This window comes from Callionymus lyra, chromosome 5 (assembly GCF_982586985.1).
Source record: "Callionymus lyra chromosome 5, fCalLyr1.hap1.1, whole genome shotgun sequence".
Lineage (NCBI taxonomy): Eukaryota > Metazoa > Chordata > Actinopteri > Syngnathiformes > Callionymidae > Callionymus > Callionymus lyra.
In genome coordinates, this window is record NC_141822.1 from 2,441,508 (window position 1) to 2,453,644 (window position 12,137).

Genomic DNA, 12,137 nt, shown 5'->3' on the forward strand with positions numbered 1-12,137 from the left:
TCCTCTTCTTCACCTGATCTTCTTCTTCACCTGATCTTCCTCTTCTTCAGCTGATCTTCCTCTTCTTCACCTGATCGTCCTCTTCTTCACCTGATCTTCTTCTTCACCTGATCTTCTTCTTCACCTGATCTTCTTCTTCTCCTGATCTTCCTCTTCTTCATCTGATCTTCTTCTTTTCCTGATCTTCCTCTTCTTCACCTGATCTTTCTCTTCTTCTCCTGATCTTCTTCTTCTCCTGATCGTCCTCTTCTTCACCTGATCTTCTTCTTCTCCTGATCTTCCTCTTCTTCATCTGATCTTCTTCTTCTCCTGATCTTCCTCTTCTTCACCTGATCTTCCTCGTCTTCTCCTGATCTTCTTCTTCTCCAGATCTTCCTCTTCTTCACCTGATCTTCTTCTTCTCCTGATCTTCCTCTTCTTCACCTGATCTTCTTCTTCTCCTGATCTTCCTCTTCTTCACCTGATCTTCTTCTTCTCCTGATCTTCCTCTTCTTCACCTGATCTTCTTCTTCTCCTGATCTTCCTCTTCTTCACCTGATCTTCTTCTTCTCCTGATCTTCCTCTTCTTCATCTGATCTTCTTCTACTCCTGATCTTCCTCTTCTTCACCTGATCTTCCTCTTCTTCTCCTGATCTTCTTCTTCTCCAGATCTTCCTCTTCTTCACCTGATCTTCTTCTTCTCCTGATCTTCCTCTTCTTCACCTGATCTTCCTCTTCTTCACCTGATCTTCTTCTTCTCCTGATCTTCCTCTTCTTCACCTGATCTTCTTCTTCTCCTGATCTTCCTCTTCTTCACCTGATCTTCTTCTTCTCCTGATCTTCCTCTTCTTCACCTGATCTTCTTCTTCTCCTGATCTTCCTCTTTTTCATATGATCTTCTTCTTCTCCTGAACTTCCTCTTCTTCACCTGATCTTCATCTTCTTCTCCTGATCTTCTTCTTCTCCTGATCTTCCTCTTCTTCACCTAATCTTCTTCTTCTCCTGATCTTCCTCTTCTTCATCTGATCTTCTTCTTCTCCTGATCTTCCTCTTCTTCACCTGATCTTCTTCTTCTCCTGATCTTCCTCTTCTTCACCTGATCTTCTTCTTCTCCTGATCTTCCTCTTCTTCATCTGATCTTCTTCTTCTCCTGATCTTCCTCTTCTTCACCTGATCTTCCTCTTCTTCTCCTGATCTTCTTCTTCTCCAGAACTTCCTCTTCTTCACCTGATCTTCTTCTTCTCCTGATCTTCCTCTTCTTCACCTGATCTTCCTCTTCTTCACCTGATCTTCTTCTTCTCCTGATCTTCCTCTTCTTCACCTGATCTTCTTCTTCTCCTGATCTTCCTCTTCTTCACCTGATTTTCTTCTTCTCCTGATCTTCCTCTTCTTCACCTGATCTTCTTCTTCTCCTGATCTTCCTCTTTTTCATATGATCTTCTTCTTCTCCTGATCTTCCTCTTCTTCACCTGATCTTCCTCTTCTTCACCTGATCTTCTTCTCCTCCCGATCTTCATCTTCACATGTCTTATCTTCCTCCAGGTTACAGCACCGGTCACTCCCGCTCGTCCAGTTTGACTGACCTCAGTCACCATGGAAACGCCTCCTCGAGCAACAGCGCCACCTGTGTCTCCCCCGACTCTGTGGCTCCTCCCCCCTCCTCCCCCCCTCAGAACACTCCCACGAGACCTGAGCGTCCTCCTCCCCCGTCGGCCGACGCCCTGTCCAAGAGATCGTCCAGTTCGTCCAGATCCTCCAGATCCTCCAGATCCTCCAGGTAACATTCCTGCAGGTGACGAGTCGAGGCTTTCGATCCTTTTCTAATCTCGACATTCTTCACCTTCTTCTTCTTCAACTCTGACATGTTCTCTCTCTTCTCTCTCAGTGTTCAACTGTAATCAAACAAGTATTTGTTCAGTCGCAGGAAGAAGGAGTCGATGCAGCAACAGCACAGTTGTGTCGACGACACTCGCATCGACGCCGACGACATCGTGGAGATGATCGTCCAGAGCCAGAACTTCTCCGACAGCAGCAACGGCGAAGGTCGGTCGAGGTCACGCCGGCGTTCAGAGATGAAGTTTAACTTTGTTTGTTTGTTTGTGTGTTTGTTTGTTTGTTTATTTGTTTGTTTGTTTGTTTGTTTGTGTGTTTGTTTGTTTGTTTGTGTGTTTGTTTGTTTGTTTATTTGTTTGTCTGTTTATTTGTTTATTTGTTTGTTTGTTTGTTTGTGTGTCTGTTTGTTTGTGTGTCTGTTTGTTTGTTTGTCTGTTTGTTTGTTTGTTTGTTTGTGTGTTTGTTTGTTTGTTTGTGTGTATGTTTGTTTGTTTGTGTGTTTGATTGTTTGTTTGTTTGTTTGTGTGTTTGATTGTTTGTTTGTTTGTTTGTGTGTTTGTTTGTTTGTTTGTTTGTGTGTCTGTTTGTTTGTGTGTCTGTTTGTTTGTTTGTCTGTTTGTTTGTTTGTTTGTGTGTTTGTTTGTTTGTTTGTGTGTTTGTTTGTTTGTGTATCTGTTTGTTTGTTTGTTCAGACAGCAACTTGCAACTGTTGGTGAGTAAAGACGGGACGACAGCCCTCAGCGGGACACACAGGTACACACATGTTACACAACAATGACCAACACAACAAACACTTCTGTGGATCAGTTTCATCACAATAAAGAATTATTTAATGAATAAATAGTGTTGCATTTTGGGTGTTTTTAAGCATTTAATAATTGTTTTAAAAAATGTAATTAAATCATTTCTATATAAAAACATTGAATTTAGTTCATTTGTTGATTTAGTTTTTTTTTTAAATAATTGAAATTGAATTATTTATTTTTTAACACATAGAGTTGAATATTTTATTTCCAATAATTAAAAGCTAAAGTTTCTAAATTCAACATTTTTCGTTCATCAATATAAAAGTGTTGATATCACACCAGACTAAACCAACAGAGCGCCGAGTCACATGACCAATAGCTCGGTGCTCTGTTGCTTGAGTCTCTGTATGTTTTGAAACATTTTTCTCAAAAGGTGTGTTTTGTGTTTTGTTTTCAGGGCGTCGCCCGGAGTGTTCGAGGCCGTCGTCATCGAGACTCACTGAAGTCGCTGCCCTCTGATTGGTCAGTTCGATGATGTCATCATCGCAGGTGTTCCAGGCTTCATTATAATAATAGAGATTATTTTCTACAGATTCTTAAGAAGTTATGATCGTTTATATTCAATACCTTTGAACGTTTCAAAGTCACGACACGTGAGTTAAAACCATTCATTCGTGTAAAACTCTATTTAAACTTCATTACACAACAATAGAAAAACACGTCTTTGTAAACAGAGTTTTGTTTGGTGATTTAAAGTCAAGTTAAAATGTATTATTTGTTCTTCAGAATCACAATATTAAAAAAAACTTTAATATCAACAGAAAGAAAGAGGAAATTCTACCTTTAGAGAAAAATGTTACTGTTGATTTTTAAAAATAATTCAGCTGTCAATCAAACGTGAATTTACTGTCAACGTTCGATATATTCTTAGTTTTCAAATTTAACAAGATCAGGACAAACCTGCGTCAGCTAAGAGCGCCCTCTAGTGACCAGAGCGAGACCTTACATCGTTTTATCTTAAATCAGCGTCACCGCAATATTTACTTTTTTAAATGTTGAAACTTTTAATAGAAATATTTCTCTTGAGCATTTAATTATTCTTTGTTGTAATAGATTAACATTTTTATATATTGAAAAGATTACAAAATAAATTAATAAATAATATTTTGAAATAATTGATTTTGCAAATAAAAATTAAAAAGGGTTAAATGTGTAAAAAAAATCAATAAAGAAATTCAAAGTTTCAACATTTGAAACCTTCACTGATCGACGTTAACAACGATCGTGTCAGTCGTTCTCGTGACCTTTGACCCTGAAGATGTAACAAAGTTCTCGATGATCCACGTTGTGACGCCTCCACTCTGACGCGGTAACATCTCGTGCTGTGAGCCTGGTCCTGGTCCTGGTCCTGGTCCTGGTCCTGGTCCTGGTCCTGGTCCTGGTCCTGGTCCTGGTCCTGGTCCTGGTCCTGGTCCTGGTCCTGGTCCTGGTCCTGGTCCTGGTCCTGGTCCTGGTCCTGGTTCTGAGCGACACGCGTCCATCCAAAGCTGCTGAAAACATAGAAAACACTGATCGCTCGCCTGCACATGACACGTCGTTCTTGTTGTTCGGCCGAGAATCAAAACTCAGACTCGAACAAAGAGCTTTTTTCATTTTCCTGTGTTTATTTTGCACATTGTTCTGTCAGGAGGACGAACAAGCTTTTACACAAAGAACTTTTGTACTTTATTCCCCGCACACATGTGGCCGGTCCAGATGTTCTTTTCTCGACACTTTAGTTCTGTTTACTCGACGTTTGTACGAAAGTTTATCTTCAGGATGTTGAATCTTTCACATTGTTTTTTAAGCATTTTCTTTATTGATAAATATGGTTTGTATCGACAGGTTTGATTTTATTTTTTAAATAATTGAAAATTATTTTTTAAATATCACAAAATGAACCTGTTTGATATTCTTTATACCAAAATATTCAAAAATATATTTTCAATGTTCAGATTGAATTTAAAAGACTACAGATATTTCAGAATTGGAATGTTTTTGATGTCATTGAATTAATAATAATTAAAAGAAAAATCATTTTGAAAATGTAAAAAAATAAGAAATGAATTCAATTTAAAAGAAAGTATAAATTCAATATAGAAATGATTGAATAGATTCATTAAATGCTCAATAAAAACATTAATTCATTGAATATTCTGACATGATTTACTTCCGTATGTTGATCTTTGTCGTCGACGACCGTCAAACAAAATGATTCAATTCTCCAGGAAATATTCTGTCCATCAAATTCGCTCGTGTAAAAAAGATCTGCCGCCACGACGACCTCCATTGTTGAGTTTGATCCTGGACTTTGTTTTCGTGTTGAGGGTCAGATCATGAGTGAGGCCGAAACATTACGACCGACTGCTGGACAGTCAAGATGTCGAACTAAGAAGTGATAAGAAGTGATGATGGATGGATAGATGGATAAATGGATTGATGGATGGATGGATGGATGGATGGATGGATGGATGGATGGATGGATGGATGGATGGATGGATGGATGGATGGATGGACGGACGGACGGATGAAAGGATACATAGATAGATGAATGGATAGATAGGTGTAGATGGATGGAGGGAGGGATGGATGGAAGGATGGATGGATGGATGGATGGATGGATGGATGGATGGATGGATGGATGGAAGGAGGGAGGGAGGGAGGGAGGGAGGGAGGGAGGGAGGGAGGGATGGATGGATGGATGGACGGAGGGAGGGAGGGAGGGAGGGAGGGATGATGGATGGATGGATGGAAGGATGGAGGGAGGGATGGATGGATGAATAGATGGATGGATGGATGAAAGGATAGATAGATAGATGAATGGATAGATAGGTGTAGATGGATGGAGGGAGGGATGGAAGGATGGAGGGAGGGAGGGATGGATGGATGGATGAATAGATGGATGGATGGATGGATGGATGGACGGACAGACGGACAGACGGATGGATGGATGGATGGATGGATGGATGGATGGACGGACGGACGGATGGATGGATGGATGTATGGATGGATAGATGGATAGATGGATAGAGAGTCTGACCCTCGACAACGACATGTTTGTTCAAACAGACTCTTCTTGTTCAACAAATCTTTTCTTCTTGACGTGAAAACAACATTAAAGGGAAAAACACTCGTGTTTAAAAAACTTGTTTGTACTGATGGTGATGGACTCGTTGCTATGGTAACTTTAAATATTATTGTTTATTTGTACAAAGACACATGTTTATGTAACTACTGCTGTCACAGAAGAACTAATAAAAGAATGTTTATTACATGTGTTGTGTCACTTAATCGTAATTTTTTTAATATATGTTTGATTTAAAAACTATTAATTAAAACAAATGAATGTTTGTTTTTGTCAAACCTTGTGTTCACACAGAAGTGTAGTTTCCATGTTGACCGCAAGAGGGAAGCACTGAGTCATTTGTCAACCAGTTTAAACAGAGGAGAAGAACACGTGACGTCACTGGTCTGACGAGAAGAAATTAAAAATAATATTTATTACATTTCTTTGTGTTTCTAAAACAAGATGAACACATTAAAAACTTAATTCTGATGTATTAGTGTATAATTTAAATATATTTGATATTGTGAAGTTTATCTATGAGTCAAAAATATTTATGTTCCTTTAAAGGGTCATTAGTGTAGTTTTCATGTTGACCGCTGACAGCAGCACTGAGTCATATTGAGTCAAACAGTTTAAACAAAGAAGAAGAAAACACGGAAACGTCACTGGTCTGACAGCGATGGTGAGATTATCTTTTATTTCATCAATAAAACTTTCCCCTTTGAACCAAAGATTACGGTAAATGTTGATTTAAAAATGTTTCCAAAATTACAACATCCTGTTGAATATAAGTTCGTGGTTCATCTTATTTTAGGAGCTAAAATAAACAAGTTAAATGACGAGAAACAAACATAAACACAACAATAATGTCATAAATGTTTGATCATCAAAACAATGTGTTCGCAGGCGACAGGAGTGGATCAGGTCGTGGGTGCGAGTCTCGTGGGCTTCAGTCTGGTGCTGTTTACCTACTATTCAGTCTGGGTCGTGGTTCTGGTAAACATTACATTATTATTGATTTTATTGTGTTTCTTCTTCAGAAATGATGAAGTGTTTGTTGTCAACAGGTTGACTTTCAACGTGTCTTTAGAATATATCGAATTTAACGTCAAATATGGAAACTATGACTTTTTATTGAACTTTAAATATTTGAATTCAATGATGTCCTTATCAAAGGTTGATTTTGGTTTTATTAATGAATTTATAAAATCCCAATATTTAAAAAATGAATTACCTTTAACTTTAAGTTACTCATTAAGTTTGAAACTGTAATTCCAACAACTCAAACATGCATTTTCTTATTTAATTATTTTTAATGAGTCTTTTTAATTCAATATATATATGTTAGTATAATAGAGTCACCAGACAAAACCCCTGAGTTATCTTCATAATCTCAGGTTCTACGAATTGGTGCTCCGCCCTCTAACCGCTTCGCTATTGGTTTATCCTCGAGGCCCCGCCTCGTCTCTGAGAAGTTTAATGAACTCGCCACCCAGCTGAGTGAAGTCCACTTCCTATAAAGGCGGGAAACACCCGCTGCACTTCCTCCAACTGAAAACTCAGCGAGAAAGGCGGCTGCTGGGTGATGAGGTTAGAGGGCTTGCACCAATTCGTAGAAGGGGCGACATAGCTCAGATGGTAGAGTGGTTGCCTGCAGTCCAAACGGTTGCAGGTTCAATCCCAGCTCCAGACAAGCTTGTGTCGTTCGTTGTGTCCCTGAGCAAGACACTTCACCCTGATTGCTCCTGATGGTGAACTTGGCGCAAGTGTGCATGCCTACTCCCATCAGTATGTGTGAATGGTTGAATTTCCCCTCACGGGACTAATAAGGGATTCTAAAAAAAACAAGAAAAAAAAAAAAAACCTGAGATTATGAAGATAACTCAGGGGTTCTACTTCATATTGGTACTCCGCCCTCTAACCACTTCGCTATTGGTTTAAACCCAAGGGGAAGCCAGACAGGATCAATGTACCCCCAGCTTGACGCTGCTCCTGACAGCAGTATCACTAGGGCCCCGCTGGCCCAGGATCCAAATCCATTTGGGCCGCGGGCCTCAGGGGAATGGAATCGCTCAAAAACAGTATGAGCTACTGATCCTGTCACCATGTCGAGGAGAGGCTCTAGCGAAGGCTGAGGTGGACGCCCAAGAGGCTCCCAAGACAACACCCAGCGAAAGAGCCACTTAAGCTGCCACACCACGGGTGAAATGTGCCCCTAATTCGCTAGGAGCAGATCCACCCCTGCCTGCTAGGCCTGGATAATGATGAACGATCTCACCCAATGAGAGACCTCTGAGGGAAGACCGGCTCACCAGGCCAACATCTACCGTGGCAAAAGAAAAAGGCATCAGAGCGGCCGAATGAGGCCAGGCATCGCAAAACAAAACCCGCACAGGACAACAGTTGAAGACGATCTTGACCCAGGTCCAAGTGGGGCACTCAGGGCTAATGGGGAAAGCTCAATTGTTCTCTTTGTGGATGTCAGGTCCAGAAGGAAGAAGGAACTGAAACCTTAAAAGACAAAATGTCACTTATTTTCAGCAAGCCCAGCCGCCTCTGAGCCGCTGCCATGAGCCCCAGGGGCGACACACAGCGCCTGCTGACGTCACATGACGTCAAGCTTCCAGCAACTGTGTTGTCAACCGGACTAATGGAGAGAGCACAAGGCTCGCTCGCTCTCTTTGTGGATGTCTGTACCAGAAGGAGCGAGACCTTAACAAAATGTCCAGTGGGACTTGGTCAAGAGGCTCAAATGTCAGGTCTGCGAGAGAATCCAGCACCAGCTGGAGATCATGCTGAGGGCTGGAAGGCCTCACAGGAGGTCTAAGCATGTAGGCCCCAGTAAGAAACGCACCACCAGAGGGTAGGTACTCGCCGAAGCACCCAACGTGCCTTGTTGCTATGGCTGATGCGAACACTCAGTGTCGAAACAGTCCGTCTATTATCCAGCAATTCCGCAGGAAAAAAAACACGACAGCAGAGACCAATCAGGAGCTGTGGTCCAGGGACCTGTCTGCACACCAGTGAGAGAACATCCCTTATTTGGAGGCATAAGCCTACGTGTAGACGGGGGGCCCAGGCATTTTCCAGCGTGTCGAGAATGTCCGGGTCCAGAGTCCCGCTCAGCTTGTCCCATGCAAGAGCCACGGGGTGCCGTCAGAGTCCCCCCTGCCCGGGGAGTACAGCGCCACCATTATTAACCTCAGACTCCCCCGCTTCGCTCCCCGAAACAAGGGCAATCAGAGGCCCTGAGGGAGAACCAAAGAAGACATTTGAAGTTCTCCTTTTGGCGTAGAGGTCCGCCACCGTGTGACCGAACCAAGACCACATCTTGGCAGCCACGACTCGGACAGACCCCATTCGTCCTGGACAGCCCCCCTTGACAGTCTGTCTGCTACTAAATTCAGCGCACCCGGCACATGCTGAGCTCTGAGAGAGAGCAGTTGAGGGTCTGCCCAAAGCCAAATCTTCCCAGATCCCCAGCCCTTCTGAGTGTGGGCTGAGGATCTGACTCGACCCTGGAGCTGTCTGATAGCACTAGGACGTTGGACTGTGACAGTTGGGGAGAGAGGTGAATCAGGACGTTGTGAATTTCTTTCAACGCTAGCCAGTTGATGTACACCGGTCTGTTTCAGACACTGCTGGTGTAGGTCTGACCCAAGGTGCCTCCCCAACCTGTCAGGGATGCGTCTGTGGACACCTGTGTAATGAAGGACGCAACCTATTGGAACTCTCCTTCTGAGGTTGGTTAAAGATCCTGATCTCGAACAGGAAACGGGTCTTCAGACATGTCCCCACATGTCCCGTCATCAGGGGCGGCAGCACGCCCCAGCAGGATCTCAGGATGGGGTCAAACCCTTGGTGCGTAATGGCTACGGGACATACCGTTCCATGGCACTCCCGCCCAGAAACACCGGGACACCAAACCCGGAACCGGCTGCTCTCGACACTCTTGTAGGGGAGGGAAAACAGCCTCCGGGCAACGTCAGCATAATGAGTTTCCGTATTCTTACCTCTTCAGATGACGAAACCCACCAGGCCGGCATCTCAAAAGTCATACAGAAGTGAAAGTAAACACAGCTGATTGAGCTGGTCTCGCGGACATCCGTATCTTAAAGGGCAATTCAAGACAGCGATCGGGTCTGTCCCTCATCTGTGTGGACAGACCCGACTATCAAAGAACGGACTAAGGTTTTAGAAAACACTTAAGTTATGTGGTGAGAGTAAAAACCTTGCCGGCTCTGAGCGGCGGAACATAAAAGCTTAGCATTAGCAGCGAAGACTTCAAAACATGCGAGTTACTTCCTGTCACAGGCTTGAGGCTGAGCGCTCTGCCAGTAACACTCTCATAATAAACCACAGAAGAATCATCCGTTTCATGACCTCTATTGCCATAAAGTGTATTTTATAGGTGGAGATCACTCACCCACAGCTGCTGCATGATTGGTGACATCGGTGCATCCGATGTCCGGGCGTCTAAACACTGAGCTGAACTCACACCTGCTGAGCGACTGTGTCCAAGAGGTCTGGATCGATCATGGGAAAACTCCCACACCGGACCTCTGGGGATATTTCTGAAATCTCAGGAAAAATATGGACGAACCCACCACAGATGTCGATGTTTCAGCCAAGCAGATCCCGGAACCTCCAGGAGAGCATATGCACACGTCATCCTGAGGAGGGCAGCTTCTGTCGTTCTCCTCTACCTCATCTGCAGTACACTGACGAAGGGGTTTAAAACCTCCTTCGAACCGTGTATTGAGAGGAAATTCTCACCGGCTTAGCATTAGCGGCGAAGGTTTCTAATGACGCCTGTGAATACGTCACACTCACAGGCGGAAACACATGCACACTAACATCTCTCTCAGGTGAACCCGTCGAGTGCGCTGCAGGAGGGCCATGTGGCCTGCAAGAGATACATACCTGGATCGCTCTCGCATACCTCATGGCCAAATCCATGCAGCGAGCCAGTCCTCGTCGCGGTCTGTTCACGATAGAGGGTCGACTCAGCTCGACCCATCAGGGCCCAAAAACCTTTTCCTTCTCATCACGTTGGAACGTGAGCTTGTCGAGTGCAGCGCACAGGACTGCCATGTTGTTTGTTTTCCTTAAACAACATGGCATTAACCTGTCTTGATCATAATCATGATCTCTGAGGCGGCGTTGGTCGACAAGCCTCGAACGCTTCCCGTCACTGTCAAAAGCCGTGGGAAGCGCTCGGCAGGCCACATCATCATCATTTGATTTGGGCCTAGGCAAACAAAGCAGACATGTGTGTCTCCCGTCCTCACGGAGTCTTAGCACTTCATGCACACACATTTGTTCACTTCAATTTTCATTCGCCATCATTACATTCCACTGTCAGGAGCTTTCTGCTGAGTTGTAAAGGAGGAAGTGCGGCGGGTGTTTCCCGCATTTATAGGAAGTGGACTGGCGAGTTCATTAAGCTTTCTCAGAGACGAGGCGGGGCCTCGAGGATAAACGAATAGCGAAGCGGTTAGAGGGCGGAGCACCAATATGAAGTAGAACCAACACAACGATCAAACTTTTAGCAAATCATGGGATAAAGGGAAATATGATGTAAAACCCTGTTCATTTTGAAGTATTTAAAAAAGTTTTTTTTTATTAAAAAATAAAACAAATGTAACCTTTCAATATATACATTATATTGGATTCCATTATGTAAAATATCTTAAAAACATTTTATTTAATAATAATTATATTATATATTTATATAATTATATATTTTGTAGGTGGCTGTAGGTGGTCATAATATTAAGGCTGCAGGCGGTCATAATGTTTAGGCTTCAGGTGGTCATAATGTTAAGGCTGCAGGCGGTCATAATGTTTAGGCTTCAGGTGGTCATAATGTTAAGGCTGCAGGTGGTCATAATGTTTAGGCTTCAGGTGGTCATAATGTTTAGGCTTCAGGTTGTCATAATGTTAACTCTTTGTTCGCAGCCGTTCGTGGACAAACACCAGTTACTCCACCAATACTTCCTTCCAAGAGAATACTCCGTCATACTTCCTGCTGCTGCTGCCGTCCTGCTGCTCATCTGTGTAGGTGAGTGTGTAGAGTGTGAAACCTCAGCTGTGCCTTGACCAGTGAGCAAAGCATTGAGTTTGTGTGTGTGTGTGTGTGTGCGTGTGCGTGTGCGTGTGTGCGTGTGTGTCTCCAGGAGTGTTCGCTGCCGTCATCATGTGGAAGAGTCGACCGAAGAAAGATTGAACAGTTTCTATCGAAGTAATAAAGTTATTTTATTGATCGTCTCGTGTTTTCATCAGTGTTTTCAATCTTTACACAATTATTACATCACAATCACAGTGTTCATGTGTGTGTGTCAATGTTGTGTCTCTGTTTGTGTAGTATTCACTTGTGTGTACGTTGTGTCTGTGTTTGTGTATTATTTATTTTTGTGTATGTTGTGTCTCTGTTAGTGTATTATTTATTTGTGTGTATGTTGTGTCTCTGT

The 12,137-nt window shown here is 43.1% G+C and overlaps 2 protein-coding genes across 2 annotated transcripts in view; both read left to right on the forward strand.

Annotated features, from left to right (window-relative positions):
• eeig1b (estrogen-induced osteoclastogenesis regulator 1b) overlaps positions 1–5,157 on the forward strand; it is a 30,891-nt gene extending 25,734 nt beyond the window's left edge. Inside the window, exons 8-11 of the mRNA XM_087790461.1 lie at positions 1,522–1,756; positions 1,898–2,022; positions 2,505–2,565; positions 3,016–5,157. Coding sequence (XP_087646587.1) covers positions 1,522–1,756; positions 1,898–2,022; positions 2,505–2,565; positions 3,016–3,061 — 467 coding nt within the window. The 3' untranslated portion in view covers positions 3,062–5,157. The remainder of the gene's footprint in view (positions 1–1,521; positions 1,757–1,897; positions 2,023–2,504; positions 2,566–3,015) is intronic.
• A 1,119-nt stretch (positions 5,158–6,276) lies between these two features.
• On the forward strand, positions 6,277–11,930 carry dpm2 (dolichyl-phosphate mannosyltransferase subunit 2, regulatory). Its single transcript, XM_087792315.1, has 4 exons — positions 6,277–6,346; positions 6,571–6,660; positions 11,626–11,728; positions 11,844–11,930. The coding sequence occupies exons 1-4, from the start codon at positions 6,344–6,346 to the stop codon at positions 11,891–11,893; spliced, it is 246 nt and encodes an 81-aa protein (XP_087648441.1). The 5' UTR covers positions 6,277–6,343; the 3' UTR covers positions 11,894–11,930.
• Positions 11,931–12,137: the final 207 nt, after the last annotated feature.

Bases quoted from the DNA above. Each gene is read 5' to 3' on its own strand.
- dpm2 (XM_087792315.1), top strand. The intron at 6,661-11,625 runs GTAAACATTACA...CTTTGTTCGCAG, and splicing joins CAGTCTGGGTCGTGGTTCTG to CCGTTCGTGGACAAACACCA. The intron at 11,729-11,843 runs GTGAGTGTGTAG...GTGTGTCTCCAG, and splicing joins CCTGCTGCTCATCTGTGTAG to GAGTGTTCGCTGCCGTCATC.